The 19,499-nt window shown below is 34.9% G+C and overlaps 1 protein-coding gene across 1 annotated transcript; it reads left to right on the top strand.

Annotated features, from left to right (window-relative positions):
• Positions 1 to 2,968: 2,968 nt before the first annotated feature.
• On the top strand, positions 2,969 to 14,811 carry LOC103985604 (probable ethylene response sensor 1). Its single transcript, XM_018826736.2, has 6 exons — positions 2,969 to 3,095; positions 5,290 to 6,238; positions 9,791 to 10,159; positions 10,292 to 10,558; positions 11,049 to 11,176; positions 14,421 to 14,811. Exons 2-6 carry the CDS (start codon positions 5,333 to 5,335, stop codon positions 14,653 to 14,655), a joined length of 1,905 nt encoding a protein of 634 aa, XP_018682281.1. The 5' UTR covers positions 2,969 to 3,095; positions 5,290 to 5,332; the 3' UTR covers positions 14,656 to 14,811.
• The last annotated feature ends 4,688 nt before the right edge of the window (positions 14,812 to 19,499 follow it).

Raw genomic sequence — 19,499 nt, forward strand, 5'->3', positions numbered from 1 at the left:
AATGTGGCTCTCCTTTTAGCGTTATTAGGAGTCCAATTGATGCTACGTGATGGTAGTTTCGCTACCAAAGAAGATGAAGATCAAAGCGCTACTCGTGGACCCTAAGGATCCTAGCAAGACCTCTCTACACCCCGAACCAACAGGGTAGCTGGTCAAGGTCCTTGTCAACAAAGCCCTACCTAATCAGGTTGTCAAGGTTGGAGCTATGCTCCCCTAGGAAATCTGCATCCAGCTGATTGACTTCCTTGAGAAGAACGTCAACGTCTTTGCCTGGTCACCAAAAGACATGCCATGCATTGACCTAGAAGTCGCACATCACCACTTGAATATCCTCCCTGATACTCGATCGGTGAAATAGAGGTCCCACAAGTTTGCTATTGACCACTAGCAAGCAATTCATGACGAAGTGGAAAAGTTGTCGGAAGCATGGTTCATTTCTGAAGTTCGTTAACTCCAATGGTTGTCCAATGTTATGTTGGTAAAGAAAGCTAATGGAAGTTGAAGGATTTGTGTTGACTATACTGATCTCAACCAAACCTGTCCTAAGGACAACTGCCCTCTCCCACACCTTGGGGACACCACCTCGAGGCATGAGCTCCTCACCTTCATGGATGTCTTTTAAGGTTACAACTAGATAAGGATGACCCCTCGAGATTGGGAGTACACCTCCTTCATTATCGACCGAGGCATATATTGCTATGAGATCATACCCTTCGGATTAAAGAACATGAGGCCAACCTACCAAAGAGTGATTAAACAAAATGTTTAAGAACTAGATTGGAGGGAACATAGATGATATGATAGTTAAAAGCAAAACATTAGACATATCTAGCATATCTGGTAGAGACATTTCAAACCCTGAAGAAGTTCAGCATGCACCTGAATCCTTACAAGTGCACCCGATATGGGTGGTCATTAACCAACCACTATGATAAATCCTCTCGAGATTCGACATCTCGGGGCATATGCTGAAGTGGTCAGTGAAGCTTGGAGAATTTGACATTCAATATGTCTCGAGGACTGCCATCAAGGCTCAGATACTGACGGATTTTATATTGGAGTTAGCACCCTCTCCCGAAGCAGAAGGAGGAGAGCATGCCATCCTGACTTGGACCTTATTCATTGATGGTTTAGCCACTTCAGAAAAAGACATCTTTTGGGGCTCGCGATCCCTGAAAGGGCAAAACCGTATAGGTACGCTCAAAGTGGATAATTTCTCATGAGCCTACGAGATTACACCAATAATGATCAAATATTGACTTATCAATTATTTTACTTAACATGTCCAAGATCCGGTTTATAGACTTCTTGAGGGATAGGAAGCAGAAAAAAATAAATATAAGGATTGATCCCGTTTACGTCAACAACCTCCTGTCGATGCTTGATTGGTGGTATTCTTAATGAGTTTTTCTAGATAGCCAATAACCTGCAACTATCACTACATTTCTTTGGAGGTGAAAGCTCCTCAAGTGTGATCTAAATTTAGCATTTGACTTATTTAACCAATTCATCTATTCGCATCTGATTGTTGAAATGACTGCCTTTTCGGATTGGCTAAAAATCAAAGAAGAATGCAATCCAAATGTGTGACTTTAAAATGTGACTCCCTAAACAAAATCCTGCAACCAAGTTGGAAGGATGATTATACTTAAAATGGTTTCTTTAAAATTGTTGTAGCACTTGATGGGAATTTGTGGTGTAGGAGTACATGAAAGCCTGATAGTTATTAGCTAGCTAGCCAGCTCTTTTTTGCTTGACTGGTCATGCATTTCCCCTTCTTTTTTGCTTCATTCAAATGATAATGAATGTCTGAATGTTTTAGAGTTCTGTCTGCTAAAGTAGTTGGTGATATGTACACTCACATCTACGTGTGGTGCCTGGATATCATCTTTAATGTCATTTGTGACATCCTTCAACCTAGTTGAGGCAGATTCAATGCAAAATTTAGCTGAGTTATGTTCTCTCTTTGGAATTCTAAGCTTAATTTCATCCATGAATTACCATGTCAATGCCTCAAACTCTGCGAATCAAATCCTCATCGTCTTTTCTCGTCTTGCATGAGGGCACATCATCATGCTGTTACCTTACCTTTACCTGGAAATACTAGAGTGTACCTCAACTGCACTCTGCATACCAAGGGAACTCATAGGCCATCCTGATTTAGCACTACAGCGTTGACATGTTGAGTAGATCCAGAGGGTGCAGACAGTGAAGAAAGAAATGAAAGAGGAGCTTCATAGGTGTGACTACCTTTCCGACGACCAAGCTCAGGAGAAAATAATTGCTGCTATAAAAGAAACAACTGATGAAGAAAGTGCACTGCTAAAAGCAGCACATCATGCACTTTGTTGAGGAAGTCATACATGATGAGTTGACCGTCGGTATCTATGGAACTCCCAGATTGTCGAGAACAGAGAGTCAAAATATCTGATTACTAATGCTCAGCTGATGCGTTGTTTTTTCTACTTTCTACTGCATTGCATTATTGTTGTTGTTGTTGCAGGCATGCATTTTTATTTTATGACTGTAATTTATTTATTTTCTCATGATGAAATTAAAAAAAAAAAAAGGAGAAAATTAAGATATACCCACGAAGCTAACCGTATCGCACTTCCCGCCATGCCATCTTATCTGTTAGTTATTATGACGACACCGACGTTGGTGGAAACAGCCGTTCGAACACCCAACATCGAAAAAAGACGAAACAATTATGAACACGTGTCTTCCTTGTCACCCCGGCTTGCGTCGGACCATGCGTCATAACGCAGGACCGCCGAGTCCCTTGATCCACTCCAACTCCCGCCCATAACTAGAAACTGCCACTTCCCACATCACAGCCGTCCAATTGCTCATTTTAGGGGTTGCCCGACCGCCATTTGAAATATGAACGGTTTGATCAAAGTGCAACGATTCGAAGGGTTCCCGGACCCGATCCCTTTGGCTTTCCCATAAAGTAGAGGATACGGGAAAGCGATAAGCCCAGGTTCTCTGTTTCTCCAACTAGAGTACTTACTGTGGACTGGAGACGACGGAGGAGGCGGTGCTGTGGAGAATCCTTGATTTGAGCTTCTTCTCCCCTTTTGGTTAGGTCTAAGGTGCGATTTCTCTTCGCCGAATGATTTTGATCCAGTTTACTTCCTTCTTCAGTTCATTTTCCGACCGTCGGTGGTGGTTCGGTGGACCAAAGACTCGGTTTTGATGCCCCTTTGCGCTCTAGATCTCGATTTTTCATTTTGTTCGGTTTTGATAGTTTGTGTTGTTGGGAACGTGTTCACAAATTCGAAATTTTAAGGGGTGTTAGTGCTGATGAGTTCTAGGGCTTGGTGCAGTATGCTTCCGATTTCTTTATGATTGAGTTCGAGATGGTGGATCGATAGGGTTGGAATTGATCTGCGATAGCATTCATGAGTTGAGGTTATTGATGTGGCTGCTTGACTAAAACTTCATTGTGTGTGCCACGATGCGTGGCGGAGGCACCATGAGCTAGACTTGTATAGAGATTGCATTGAACTTATCTGTGATAATTGGCTTGCAATAATATGAAGCTTGATGGGGTTAGATGTACTATACTATACTTTATTTGGACATTACTACCCTTCCACATGCATTGGTTCTGGATGAATTGTGCCTGAGATAGAAGGTAAGTTTCCTTGGTGCACATCCACTTATTAGGCCTGTCAAGTACTAACCATCAAGAAGCTTTATGATCATTAAAGTCCATGCATCAATTAAACAAGCTGGATTAAGGTTCGTCTAGTCTAAAAATAAGTACACAATCCCATAATTTTAACAAGGACTATGCCATTATCACTGAGCTAACATGTAGGCTACACATCCGTTGTATAAGCTTGAAGATTTTGAAACCTCCTTTGGGCTTTAAATAGGATCACATAAGTCCAATAGTTACTATGAGGATTGTGAGAATTACATAAACTTAAGTGTTGGACTATCAATTCCTGATAGCATGAACTTAAGATTGGGCTAATAAAGACAACACGAATGTTTGTTATTATGACTAAATTTTTTTTATTATGACTAATGAATATTTGTTATTTGACTATTCAATTGTTAAATTAAGACTCCTGAGTTCTTAAAGTCTAAGGGTCCCAGGAGGTTGGCCCTATCCCCAGTAATATGGCTACCTACCTTAAGAACTCAGTTGATTCATTTGTTATTTATGGCATCACAAGTCTAAGGGTCCCAGGAGGTTGGGCCCTATCCCCAATAATATGGCTAACTACCTTAAGAACTCAGTTGATTCATTTGTTATTTATGGCATCACAAGTCTAAGGGTCCTAGGAGGTTGGGCCCTATCCGCAATAATATGGCTAACTACCGTAAGAACTCAGTTGATTCATTTGTTATTTATGGCATCACCTATAAGTCTTCCATGGATAGGGTCAAATTGATAGTTCAAACACCTAAGGCAAAGCAATCCAAGTTTGTGCATGAGGAAGTGGAAAAGTATTTCCTTGTAGAATCACATGTGCATAACTATAAGATGTCAAAAACCTAAGGGGATTGTCTCAAGATTGGATTATTTCTTGGCTATGCAGTGGACTTGGACCTTGTTAATGCAATTGTCAATGAAGAAATAAAGGCCTTCTATTGCCTTTGGCCTTGAACTATATTCATTTTGTTTTTTTATTTGTGTTCCGGATGGTAACAGGTCCTGTATCACTGTGTCTCATACCAGTAAGTTGTCAGACTGATAAATACCACCCATACCATGGCGGTATTGCAAACCTTGCTAGAGAGAGATCATAATACGTCAGTGGTTGAGATATGCATAGTGCAAATGCAATATGTGACTGTTTATGCATATTACACTTACTGTTCATTTTAAAACATGTGAAGTAGTACAAATTTATGTATAGGAAAAAAAATCAAGTATAATAATTGATAGCCTGTTAAAATTTGACTTATGAGCTAACTTGTGAAAATTTTGACTTTGTAGACTAGTTCTCCCATATCACTCTTTAGCTGCTTAGGGCAATAAGATATCGTTGTAAACTAAGATAAAAGAACAAATCATGCATGGCTCCCATCTATCTAACTCCCTCATTGTAGTTGAGCACTTTCTAGTAAGTATCCATATGTTTCTTTTTTGTTTATCGCTTACAATGTAGTACTTCTAGTTTATTTATATATTTGTTCTTGAGGTTAGTTCTTGACATAATTGCGGCTGTAAAAATATTTCCTTGCCAGTTTGACATCTGCTGATAAAATGTGAATGTTCTATTAAGTCTTTATCCATGATGACTGCTGACCAGATATTTTCCTTTCTAGGAATGTAAGAGAGAATATTCTGCTGTTCTGTGATTGTTAGAGGATGGATGGCTGTGACTGCATTGAGCCACAATGGCCTGCTGATGAGCTTCTTATAAAATATCAGTACATATCGGACTTTTTCATCGCCCTTGCTTATTTCTCCATTCCTCTTGAGCTCATTTATTTTGTAAAGAAGTCTTCCTTCTTTCCTTATAGATGGGTTTTGATACAATTTGGTGCATTTATTGTTCTTTGTGGAGCAACTCATTTGATCAACTTGTGGACCTTTGCCCTGCATTCAAGAACTCTTGCCATTGTTATGACTGTTGCTAAAGTTTCAACTGCTGTAGTATCCTGTGCAACAGCTTTAATGCTCGTTCATATCATTCCTGATTTATTAAGTGTGAAAACGAGGGAGCTATTTCTGAAGAATAAAGCTGAAGAGCTTGACAGGGAGATGGGCCTGATACGGACACAGGAAGAAACTGGAAGGCATGTTCGAATGCTTACTCATGAAATAAGAAGCACACTTGATAGAGATACAGTACTAAAGACTACTCTTGTTGAGCTTGGGAGAACCTTGGATTTGAAGGACTGTATGTTATGGATGCCATCACATAGTGGTACATCACTTCAGCTTTCCCATACCCTGCACCACCAAATTCCTACTGGTTCCGCTGTGCCAATTAATCTTCCTGTGGTCAACCAAATTTTCAGTAGTAATCACGCAATGATAATTCCACATACTTGTCGATTAGCAAGGATATGGCCTTTATCAGTAAGACATGTGCCACCAGAAGTTGCTGCAGTGAGAGTTCCCCTATTACATCTTTCAAATTTTCAAATAAGTGATTGGTCAGAACTTTCCACAAAAAGCTATGCGGTAATGGTTTTAATTCTCCCATCAGATAGTGGGAGAAAGTGGCATGTTCATGAATTAGAGCTTGTTGAGGTGGTTGCTGATCAGGTAGTTACTCCTAAGTCTTCAGTGTTCATCCCTAATGTTGTTAGTATTAGCATTATATTGTTTGGTAGTGTTTGTGTTATAATGATAACCTGGCTTTTTGTTTTTTAAAATTTTGCCACTGTTTTCTATTTTCTTCAATATGACAAAAGTATTTAACTATTTATGTAGTTTTAAGATTATCCTTAGCAAGTTATTTTAATTTTTCATGTTTAATTATTTATTTTGTTTCCCCGTCTTTACCTGCCATGCACATCAGGTTGTGTAGTGAGGTATTTTATATTAATTATCCTAGTTGCCCGTGAAAATTTTGAAAAGTTTCTGATTCTTGAATTATTATCTAATTAGCCCTAAATCTAATCATTAAAATGTCTATTAATTTCTGCATGTATCTTAATTTGCAAACAAGTTTCTAATTCAACATATTTCCATTCAGAGTTTACCTACAATTCCCTTTTTCTATCTCCAAACTGATGCTCCATTCATAGTTACGTACCAGCATGTGCTTCTCCTTTGCATTTCCCCTTTCTCCCTTCTTTACCATAGTCAAAGTTGATATGATGTCATTTAGATATGAATCTTAAAAAATGTTGCATTTGGTTTATACTTGTGGCATTATGAATGTGCATTTTGTTGTCAGTCAGGAGAAAATATCCTAAATTTCTCATTTGCAATTCTCAGCACTGTTATTTCTTATGTACATGCACGTGATCTTCAATACATCTCTTGATGAAATTAGTATACAAGTGTTCCATTGTATTTTCTACAATTAAATAATCTTTTTCAGTGTGCCGTAGCTGTAGAGGACTACCTTTTAGGTCTTGGTTGGTTTTGTTGTTCCTTGGGTTAACCACAGGTATGCTCCCCATGGATCTTTTCTCTTGAAGTTTCTTCTTTCAAGTTTGGTAAAGTTCTAAATAGCTGATCCTAGATTGGATGAGCTGGAACAAGATAAGCATGATATATAAAATCATAAATATAAAGGAGCCTTATAATTGTCATTGTTATAGGTTACCTTGCCTCATGTTATCTGGATAGAAATCTAGTTTCAACTTCAAGCCCTGTATGGTATGGGGATTTTAGAACCTAGTATTTCTCCAAAATTATAAGTAAGGGGTACAATTTTTTTTTAAACTAATGATAAAAATTTGTGTTTAGTTGGAAGGTTTCAACCATGGAATGTACTGAGTGAATATTTCTGAATTCTAGGATCAGTAAATTTGATGGGTACTCTTGGAGCTTGAGTCTTAAGAGGTGCAATTTTGGACTTTAAAGGATATCTTACCTAAATTACTGATGTTGAAAGGGTGGAATTCAGTGAATGCTATTTCTAGTGTAGGATTTTGAGGGTAAAAACTTTTAGGTGGGATTTTAAGGGTGTTTGGCTAAAATCTTTGGATTTCATAGGATATGCCCATGAAATTTCTAAACCAAATTAAGCCCTACAGGCTAACATCTTGAGTTATAGTTGCTTTCATAAACTGTTAAAACTAATAAATCCTCAAGAGCATTCTCATTTAATGTTAAGGTTTATGGTCGAGAAGTCGCATGACAATTACTTTAAAATTATGCAATGAACTTTCTTTTTGTACTTTTGCTGAATAGAAGTTGCAAACAATAGTCCTAGTTACTGGTGATGGATAATAGTCCAATATTATTCAAACTATATAGTATATGTATACTAGTTTAATGTTTATGTAAGATGATAACACAACAGATTTAGGAAGTTCTTTTTTTCCTTCTCTGCTCCTCTTCTTCCTTTTTCTTCATTCTCCTCTACCGCTTCCTCTTCTTCCTTCTTTTTGCTGCTCCTCCATCGCTTCCTCTTCTTCCTCCTTTTTCTCCATCGCCTCCATCCTCCTCTTCCTTTTTCGTCCTCCTCCTCGTCCAGTGTGCCTTCCTCTTCTCCTTCTTTGCCTCGGAACGAGGTACGTACTGGTGTACCACGTGTCTAAAGATCCAGAGAACTATGACTTTAGCGGGTAAAGACCTGTTATTTAGTTATGATGGATCTATGTTGTTTCTGGTAATTTCCTTTGTAATATTCTTTCAAAAGAACTTGCAAGCTTACAAATTCCCAGCCACAATTTACTTTTGTTGCATGCAAAAAATTAGGTGATTTATCTTCTGAAATCCCTCCTATTGCAAATTTTAAGTTTGATTTTTCATGATGGCCTTTCATAGTCATTGAAACCATCCAGCCTTTGACAGCTAATATCATGTAAATATAAAGTTCCATAAGCTGAGAAGGGATCATGGAAGGGCTCAGTACATTGTTCGGTGTTGGCTTTTAACCTAATATGAACCATTAGTCAAGGTTTTAAAACTGTTAATCCGAATCCAATCTGCTAATTGGGATGCGGATCGGCTATAGTTGACATGAAATATTGCCAATTTGGAGCACCCCAGATTTTTGATGGCGCATGCCTGGGATAAGAAAGAAGAGGAAGGGGAGGAAAGGAAGAAAGGAGAGGGAGAAAGTGAGGAGGTACCTTTGCTGCTGCTTTTTTTACAGCTAGGGTGAGAATGCACCCCTCTCCTTATGCCAAGCTCCTTTTCGCTGATGCAGATGGATCTCCATTTGTATTCGCTTTACAAAAACTTTCTCAAATCCAATATGTGCAGGCAATAAATTGCATGATAACAACCTCACCTATCAACACCATGGGTGATTTGTGAGAGATTAACATAGGATAGGAAATTTTTTGGAGAGGGATATGTGCATGTAAACTATAAAATATAATTGGCAAGATATATAAAGTATAATTTTAAAATATATTTTTAACATGAAATATGCATGAATATTAAAAAAAATCTGTTATTTGTAATATATTTATTTTTTTATATGCTAAAATTTATTTCAGTTTCTTTATGTAGTAGCTTTTTTAAGAATTTTAATTCAATAGTGTTCATTATGTATTTGTTTTTGACTTTTTGTAACTTTGATTTGGTTTTCATGTTTTTTAAATTTTAAATTCAGACCTGATGTCCAATTTGTGTCCATCTGAATGCTTACTGTCAGATCCAACCATCAGATTCAATCTAATCAATCTTGAAGTTAAGTGATCCTCAGCGTGATTTAAGATTTTTAAATGAGCCTGGCACAAGTAAAATATGTTCCAGATTCTCTTAAACATTCAAAGAGAAATCCATCTTGATTTATTCATGCACATGACTATGATACTTCGCTGCCTTATGAATATTGGTTTTAGTGACATTTTTATCTTAATTGATAGTCTCATAGGATTAAAAGCTACAGGGAGATATGATTTCTCTTTTGCTAATCCAGAGGCATTAACTTTTGAACTTATTAAACTTCCTCCATAGATTTATTGATTTTCTCAAGTTTGATATGTTTTTTTTTTCCATGCAAGTTCCTGGTATTGTCATTCGATTTTGCCATAACTTCAGCTCTAGCAATTGCTACAATGTTTTGAAATGCTAACTGTCAGAATAAATTTTGTCATTCTTTTCTCAAATATTTGCATCGTATATGATTTAAGTTCCTAGCGTATACTTCCTAAACTCTCATATGCATTAATACCCTCTGTTCAGGTAGCAGTTGCACTTTCACACGCAGCTATATTAGCAGAGTCTATGAGGGCACGTGATCTTCTTACGGAACAAAATGTAGCCCTATATTTAGCACGACAGGAGGCAGAATTGGCAATTCGTGCTCGCAATGATTTTCTAGCTGTCATGAACCATGAAATGCGAACTCCATTGCATGCAACTATTACTCTTTCTTCCCTGCTTCTGGAGACTGAACTAAGCCCTGAACAGCGATCGATGGTTGAGACTGTCTTGAAAAGTAGCAGCCTTCTGGCAACTCTAATCAATGATATTTTAGATCTTTCCAGGTTGGAGGATGGAAGCCTTGAGCTAGAAATTGGAGATTTTAATCTTCATTCTGTCTTCAGAGAAGTATGTTGAATTTTCCCACTTTCCTGTGTGTGTGTGTGTGCATGCATGTCCTTGTTTGTATGTTTGTATCATCTGAGATATGTTTTACTTTGTCATTATATTTCTTGATAGAATTTTTTTGTTGAATTGTAGGTTATGAACTTTATAAAGCCAATTGCAGCTGTCAAGAAACTACAGGTGTCATTGATGTTGTCACCTGACCTGCCATTGTATGCCATTGGAGATGAAAAACGGCTTATGCAAATTATGTTGAATGTTGCTGCTAATGCCGTTAGGTTTACAAAGGAAGGGGACATTTCACTTACTGCTTCTGTTGCCAGGACAGATTATTTAAGGGATTTTAGAGCTCTTGACTTTTATCCAGTTGCTAGTGATGGACACTTCTACTTGAGAGTTCAGGTTTTGGGAATATACCATACTTGATTAACCTGTAGCATTTTGATTATCTCATCATAGATCTGTTTAATATAAAATGGTGCAATGCGGTTGTATGAGATTTGGGAGCAGAAAAGAAGTAGGAAAATAAGGGAGGTCCTGAATTTCCAAATCCTGGATGTAGGGTTAATTGTATTCACTGTCAGTAGCACATCCTAAAAGTCTGTGACAGACTGATTAGCTTTTTATTAGCTTAAAAGTTTAAGAGCTCTGATATTCTTCTTTGCACCACTTTTCTTCACCAGGGTTGCTCATAGGAGTGACTGGTAGTCATGGCAATTAGAATTCTGAGATCATAAGCTCTTTGCTATCAAATGGATGTGCATCAATGCTGTAGTGGACACAAATTGTTCTAGGAACAGTTTTGTAGTTGGACTGCATTATCTCATCTCATGTTTTTAGATATCTTTTGACAATTGTCAGTCATAATATGTTTAGCTCTTTACTCTTTCAGATCAAAGATACTGGTTGTGGAATTAGCTATCAAGATTTACCAAATCTCTTCACCAAATTTTCACAGAGCCAAAATGTATCAAGTCAAGGATACAGTGGCAATGGCCTTGGGCTGGCCATTTGTGAGAGGTACAACCATATAGTATGACATGGTTTTTCTTTTTGCCTCAGAAGCTTGTCTTTAATGTTTAGTTTTTCTTAATTTACATTGAATCATAAAGGCTAATATATTAGTCTTTGCATATGAAACCTTGCAAGCATCCTTTTGCATATGTTTCCTTTTGAAGTATCAAATTACACTAATTCCTCAGCTTACAAATCATGGACCAATTCCCTGCCCTTTGTTTTTGCCTAACAATGTAGAAAACAAGGATTCAATTGATCATATCCATCTGTCCAAGCACTGGGACTCGGTCATATAAGTCGTTACTGATTGTTATTCAAAATTTTATTATTATTTGTGATATGGGATGGTGCAGATTGGTGTTCAAATTTATTTATTTTTCATGTAGATAGAATGGCACAAGCTAAGGTGAAAGTGGCTCAGATAAAATCTATTCAAATATAATTTTGTATCTGAGTGGAGCTGAATATGACTTATCATAAATACATATTTGTTGTATATCCATATCTGTATTCAAGTTTGACTATCCATTGTCTTCTGAATGCAGATCCAGATATGGGTCGTTGTATCTGTAGGTACATATCTAAAAATTAACTTAAGTAGAGGTATCACTTAACAAAAGTTTTTATGTTTAGTATATTCTCCTTTTCTCATGTCATCATTTCATATTTGCTATAATGCTTTCTTACCTAAGAGATACAATCAAATACAGTTGAGTCATTATAGTGTCAGTAATTATTTTTTGATGATATTTTTGGTTCATATAACATTTATCTATACCTGCCTTATATCTGATTTGGAAAAAAAAAAGAACCACCCAGTTCACAAAGCTCCTCATAATGTTTGAAGTTTGAGGAGTGCTGAATGAAACTCACCTCTGCAAGTGAAACTTTTTTTTTCCAGGACAGTTTTATTGGCTATTAGTGTATATCAGGTTTAATCCAATCTGAATCCATGTCCATTGTATATTAGGTTCAAACAAATATGGTTTGGAATTTAGCATTTGCTAATAACCATTGTATCTGTTGATTAGAAGTGGATGTCGAAATGTGTTCTCGAATTTCCAATCTGTTTTCTTTACATGGTGCTAGCTCATTTGTCATCCACATAATGACAATTGATGATATATTGATAGGAGTCATCTATCTGATTTGTCATCCACTTGGAACCTGTGGACTACTATGGCCCCAACCAGAAATTGCTTTTATTGGCATGTATCATCACAACATGTGGATGCCATGTAAGCACCTCGTGGTTGTCATTTGGGTATAAACTCATCAAGCTTTTGATGTGTCTATGATCCATAGATGACATACGATCTAAATTAAACTAGATGGTGTTAGATGATAGGCTAGTGTGTGCAATGGAATAATATACATGTGGATATATGTGAAGCTTTAGATCATAAGTGCCAAATGACAAAAGCATAGGAGTGAAGGTGGAATTTTCCTTGATAAAAAGCCATATGGGATCTTTCTTCTTCTTTGTATTTTTTTTTTTCATTAATGGATCAATACATAAATAACTTGTATGTTTAATCTTCCTGGAACAAAACCACACTAATATTCTACTTTTCATATATATTAGGCTTCATTTGATCATCCTCTTGCAAAGTCTGATACTTTTGTGGTACTTGGATGTATTCCCCAAACTATGCCACTCAATGCATCATATTCACTTTCTTTCCAGTCCTAGCTCTTTCATCCCGTCTCCTAGTGATTAAAATTACTTGGATCATTAAAAATCAAACATCTAGTTGGGAGTTCTGTGACGCTTCCAGATATCTTAGTATGAGTGCAACAAATCATGTTTGGTCTGCATATTGAATTAGCAGTTAACATAGAAGACAAGGTTTCAATACCTGTACAGTGCTAGATCATGGCCGTAGCTGAAAATTTTACAACTGATATTTCCAGTATAAATAACTCAAATAGCATATAGGTCTGTGGTAAAAGACAAAGGCTGGCATCTTTTTTGTTCTTGGGAAGATGCCTTACCATGGCAGTAGACCTAGTACTTATTACCCATATATACTAGAGACAAAGAGAAAGATCCTCATTTGAGAAGAAAATTTTGAAATATTCATGTCTTGTTGGGACACCATTGGTCAATATGGTATATTTAAGATGATTTATTGTTCATGCACAATAAAATACAGTTAAGATTCCAAAACCATTCGACAATCAAATTGCATCACTGAACTATAATGAGGGTTTTGTTCTAAGGTTTGGGAATGATATTCAGACCCATTTATCAAAGATTTAGGGATCAATGTTCCATTCAAAGAAAGATATTTGGTGCGTATTGGATCCACTTACCAAAATTTGGTAAGAGATTAAAATTTCATCCAATAAATTTTTCACCTAAAACATTGTTCGTTCTAGTAGTAGTGTATCAGTCACATAGGTTGAGATTTGGTAAGGGATCAAAATCTCATCTGGTATATTTATATCTAAAATATTGATCTGGTGGTAGTCTATCAGACTCACTTATCAAAGATTGAGGGCTTAAAACCTCATTGAATATATCTTTACACTTAAACATCAGTCTGATGGGGTGTACCAAATCCACTTATTACCAAAGGTCCAGAGTTTAAGTTATCATCTGATATATTTTTATATTATAAACATTGGTTTGGTGATGATGTACCATATTCATTTAGCAAAGGTTGAAGGAGGATGCTAGCTAACTTATTTGGTTAAGATTTTCATAGTAAGGTCTAAGGATCAAATCTCAAAGTCACCTTTTATCATTTGAAAGAAAAAGGAAAAAACAATAGAATAGCATAATTATGGGCTTAACTAAGAGAGAAAAGAAAATATAGATGACATAGACATAACGAAGCTATACTATGACATACACTTCCAGTCCACGGTAGCAAAATCATCATGCTATTAAAATGTTAAGGTCCACAGCTACTGGGTAAGTACCTCTTTTTAATTTTTCCCTTGTGTTAGTTAAAGTTGAAGACAATAGCAGAGTGGGCATGTTGCTGAAGATTAGAAGTCAAACAAAGGTTAAAATATCAGGTGATGGACCATGATGGTAAGCAAAATTATGCAAGCAAAACAAGCTTTGGAGGTCGTTGATGTGATTTGTTGCTTGTACAAAAGAGTATTATGATGATTGCCTATCTACATTATGCATTATTGATCTTTAACTGTACATGTTTGTGAAACAAGTCTATTTGTCAATAGTAGTGTTACATTACATTATTCTCCACATCGCTGATTACTTCTTGTCCATCAGGTATGTCAGTCTCATGCAAGGTCACATATGGGTCGAAAGTGATGGCATTGGAAAAGGTTGTACAGCCACATTTGTAGTGAGACTTAGATTGTGCGAAAATCCAGATGGATCTCAGCAGAAAATTTTGCCTCTGCCTTGGAAGAAGCAGACACAAAAGTTTTCTAGCTCAAGAGGAATGCCAACAGATCCCGGAGGGCTTATTCGATTGAAGACTCGGTATCAGAAGAGTGTATAGATGCTATGGGTTACCTTAGCAGCATGTAACTATTCCCATATCTGTACCAGAAATTTTATTGTGATCAAGGAGAAAGAGCTCTCAGTCAGCATGTATTGTTGGAGAGATTATGTACATCGACATTGTATTCCTAAATAGCATTCTTGCTGCGTCCAACCCGCATGCCTTGTGATATCTGTAACTTATGCGCTCAATATGTTATTCACTCCAAAGTTTTGTCTACTAATAATATTTTGATTATAATTCTTTGGTTAATTTTCTGTTCATTATTTCTACTTATTCACTCTCTCTCTCTCTCTCTCTCTTCCCTGTGAAATCCATGCTCATGGTTGGCGTTAGCTTTTAGACTCTTTGATCAAGAAAGTTAAATTCGAGATTCATATGAATATGAAGACATTAGCTTGTAGAAATTGATCAGACCATTGTATTGTCTTGTGTGAATCTCACCAATGGAATGTCATATATATATATATATATATATATATATATATATATATATATATATATATATATATATATATATATATATATATATATATATATATATATATATATATATGCCACTCTATTTTGAAGAAATCCCCTTTACAGAGTTATATCGCTGATGTACTGATCTAATAAGGGATTGGCATGTGGATTGCCTTCAATCGAACAGTACCATTACATATATCAGACGGTAACAATCGAAATCTAATTGCTACCGATCCGTATCGATCGATGACGATCAGATTTTGATCATTACTTATCAAGGGCTAAGATTGTCCTATTTGAACCATAGGAAAGGGTTTGAAAACATTTTCCTCCTTCTATTTCAACTTATTTCACTCTCTAGATCTCTTTATTCTCTCAAACTTTTTTTACTCACATTTCTCTCTCACATTCTCACCTTTTCACTCTTATAAACTCAACGAAGTTACGATTTATGGATTGGATTAAGTTTGCAAGACTAATTTGGAAAAATTAAAAAAAAACATTATAGTCAAAAGGTATGTATTCTCTTTTTAGATTTATATTGATTTATGAGATAATTAAGCCTATTCTATGTGGTTAATGACCTAATGTCTAATATATTATTTGATATATTTTTATGATAGAATATTATTAATTATGAAGTAATTAAAGTTTTAATATTATGATTAGTGTGTTTAATGCTGATTTTTTAAATTAGACTGTCAAATCTTTGTATTTCATGCATATTAAGATGATTTATATATTTGCATTTGTATAATAAGTTTAATTATATTTTAATTAAATTTTATAATACTATGATTAGTAGTTTTAATGATGATTTAATCAAAATTTAATTAATATTAGGTTAATTCAATATCCTTAATATTTATTAGGGTGTTTGACATGTTGATAATAGTGAAAAAGGATTAATTAGAGATTAATTAACTATGTTAATATTATGATTAGTGTATTTAATTATGATAATATCAACATTTAATAAATATCTTTAATACCTATTAGAATTTTTGACATATCTATAATGATGAAAGAGGAATAATTAAAGAGTAATTAAGTATATTAATGATGTGGTTAGTATATTTAATAATAATTTCATACCTAGATCAAAATTATGTAATTAATGCTTCTTACGGTATTTGACATATTTATAGTACTAAAATAAAACTACTTATAATTTAACCAAGTTTTTTACTATTATAATTATAATTAGTATATTTAATGAGACTAAATCAATTGTACGTATTTAATATGGAATATGTTAATTGACATGTTTATAGTGACAAAGTATGATTCATTTCTATAATTGCACCTTATTATTTTAAATTAGAGCTAATCATAGCTTGCTTATTTAATTCAATTTTGGTATAAATATGGCACAAAGGAACAGGCTCATGATGATACTTGGGATCATGCTAGAAAGATAAACGAGAACTATCATTATTGACTATATCAACAAAGGTGAAGGAATAAACCCAAGTGAAGATGCATTAGGCTAATAGTTATCCTCCCGTTACAAAATGTAAGAAGGTTTCGATGAGGGTCTGTAAATCATTTCAAGATAAGTTATAACAAGCAAGAGAAGATATAATAAAAAAGAAGATAAAGAGTTGAGGAAGAATATATAGAATTATCATAGGAATCGATTTATGACAAATATAAGGGTTGTGACGATGAAATTGATCCAAATCTCGAAGCTAGTATTCATACATCATTGGAGTATCAATACATATACGCAGAAGCAATGAGATATTGATGACTTGAATCACAATGAGAGCATAGTGGTGATAGTAGGTCTATGCCATAAGAAATCCAAAGGTCGACCAACGTGAGATAACCAACTGCCCCTCCTTTGTTAAGTCAAATTAGTAGCATAAGGTAGGGTAGAATATATGATTTTATAATAGTACTTGGCAGGAGATCAATACTAGATATTATTGATATTGATCCGTAAACCTATCCTTTATAAATTACGAAGCAAACATGAATTGACAATGTATATACAAAAGAAAAGAATCAAGATATTGGGAAGACAATTGCAAAATAGTTTAACTTCCATAGGATTCCAACAAATATAATCCAAGATCGCTATTATAAGAGTATGGTCTCCTTTATTCAAAATTTTAGCATGAGGATCTAACCTCCAATACCAAAGGAGATCCATGGTGTATATTTAGATGATGAGGTAGTAGAGTTGAAGGATTAGATCAAATCCTTCAAGAGGTAGTGGGACGAATATGGGATGACATTGACGTATGCCAGTTTGACTAGATTGATAAGAATAAGTATTATCAATTTTCTTATTTATTTCAATAGACGAATGGTTTTTCATAAGTTAGCTAATGTTTTTTATAAGATTTAAGATGTAAACTATATTGAAAACATAATAGACATCGTAGTAGAGGAGATCGAACCATAGTATATCATTTAGATAATCATTGACAATGGATCCAATTTTAAGAAGGTTGATTTACAATTGATGAACGGAAAGAAAATATTATTTTGGACTCTATATGCAGTTCATTGCATAGATCTAATACTAAAGGATATTGGTAAGCTATCATCAGTCAATAAGTGTGTAGCTCGAGCATAATTAATCACAAAGTTTATATATAATCATCATTTGGTACACTCTTTAATTTAAAAGTATATAAATTATGAGATATTCAAACTTGGAGTCACTTGGTTGGCTACAAATTTTATTGCCTTAAGGTCAATACAACAAAAGAGGTAAGGCCTCAAGGCAATAGTCCGATTCTAAGTATTCGAGATATAGTGATAGAAAAAAGATGGAAAAACCTATATTTTTCTTCTAGATTTTAGGATTTCATGAATGAAATCATAACATAAGTGGAATCACTTTACGTTGTCCTCTATTAGATCGATATGGACAAGTATTCTCAAATACTTTATCTTAGACATATGTTGATTAAAGCAATAAGGAAGTCAAGAAAGCATTCAAAGATGATGTTAGGGCCGAGTAATACGTATAGATCATCGATCACAGTATTAAAGTTCATATAGATCTAGATATCCATAATATAGGTAAATTTATATTCAATATAGTTTAATTTATAATTTTTTTAATATTTATAATTCTTACTAATAAAATTATTTATCTTGCAGTGTATTATCTAAATCCGATCATTTAATTTTAGTATATTCTTGGAATACAATCATATTTATTGTCAGCATTAAGAAATGTTATATATTGACTCTTGTCAAATACTATCAATGTAGTCGATACTATTATAGAGGATTGATTATTTCAAAACATAATTAGTTTATTCTCTGACATTATAGTTATATCGTGTTGTTATAATATGGATATTGACGAAGAAAAGTTGTACACATGTTAGTTGTAAACTATATTTAATAATTATTTACTATGCTAATAAAGTCATATTTATATCCTTTTGTAATTGAGTGGTGTCGGAGGGGACGCATCAAAATTTAATTGGTTAATGTACATATTGATTCACATGAATGCTTACAATAGTCTATTATACAGATAATTGGATAAATTGGTATATGTCTACTATAATATATGACCAAAATTGTAGTGTGTCCAACTAGACAAGAAGTTAGAGGAAACAAATATTGATCCTATCAATCTTCAATTCTATAGTGAAGATTTAAAGCCAATATTAGAGTGAGAAAAAGCAGTGGAGCACTAAGAGAATCCTCTATTTTATGAGGTGGGAGATCCTCAATGTCCTATATGTTTTATTACTGAGGCAATAGAAAAAGATGAAACATATCCCCAATAAGAGGAAGATCCCCCTCGATCAAAACATGGCAGAAGGAGCCAAAAACATCAAGTTAGATTGCTTGAGAAACTAAGATACCCAACCATTATGTAATATGTCATATGTATAAAGGCAAAGGCAAAGGGGAAAGTGGTAGCATAAGTTGCACCATTAGAAAGAATCGATGTGGATGACAAAACACTTTCTCAATCACATTTAACAACCTGCTCAATGATATTGATAATAATGCCTCAATTGATGATGGCAGTGATGTCGGGGAGTTGATGGTCCCTTTTAACCAATTTGAGAATGGTGCATGAACTAAGAAGTATTATTTTATATATGTCATTAAAGATTCAAATCATAGAGTTTGATAAGGTACTAGTTAAGTTTATATATGGAAGAGGAAGGGGAAGGAGAAGGCAATGGCTGATTTTGAGCAAATGCGATAGAGAGCCTACATGATGCAGACACTGAGCAGAGCTCATCATATTTATAATCGTCATATTATAGAGAATCTTACGACCAATAGTAGTGTAGTGATGGTTATATTTTTTTGAGCAGTAGTACGGTAATCGATCTTATGATACAGAGTAGCAAATCATTGGGAAAATAGAAATTCTAACATTA

The sequence above is a fragment of the Musa acuminata genome, chromosome BXJ2-5 (genome assembly GCF_036884655.1).
Source record: "Musa acuminata AAA Group cultivar baxijiao chromosome BXJ2-5, Cavendish_Baxijiao_AAA, whole genome shotgun sequence".
Taxonomy (NCBI): domain Eukaryota; kingdom Viridiplantae; phylum Streptophyta; class Magnoliopsida; order Zingiberales; family Musaceae; genus Musa; species Musa acuminata.

Bases quoted from the DNA above. Each gene is read 5' to 3' on its own strand.
- LOC103985604 (XM_018826736.2), top strand. From the start codon at position 5,333: ATGGATGGCTGTGACTGCATTGAGCCACAATGGCCTGCTGATGAGCTT. The intron at 6,239-9,790 runs GTAGTTACTCCT...CCCTCTGTTCAG, and splicing joins TTGAGGTGGTTGCTGATCAG to GTAGCAGTTGCACTTTCACA. The intron at 11,177-14,420 runs GTACAACCATAT...CTTGTCCATCAG, and splicing joins GGGCTGGCCATTTGTGAGAG to GTATGTCAGTCTCATGCAAG.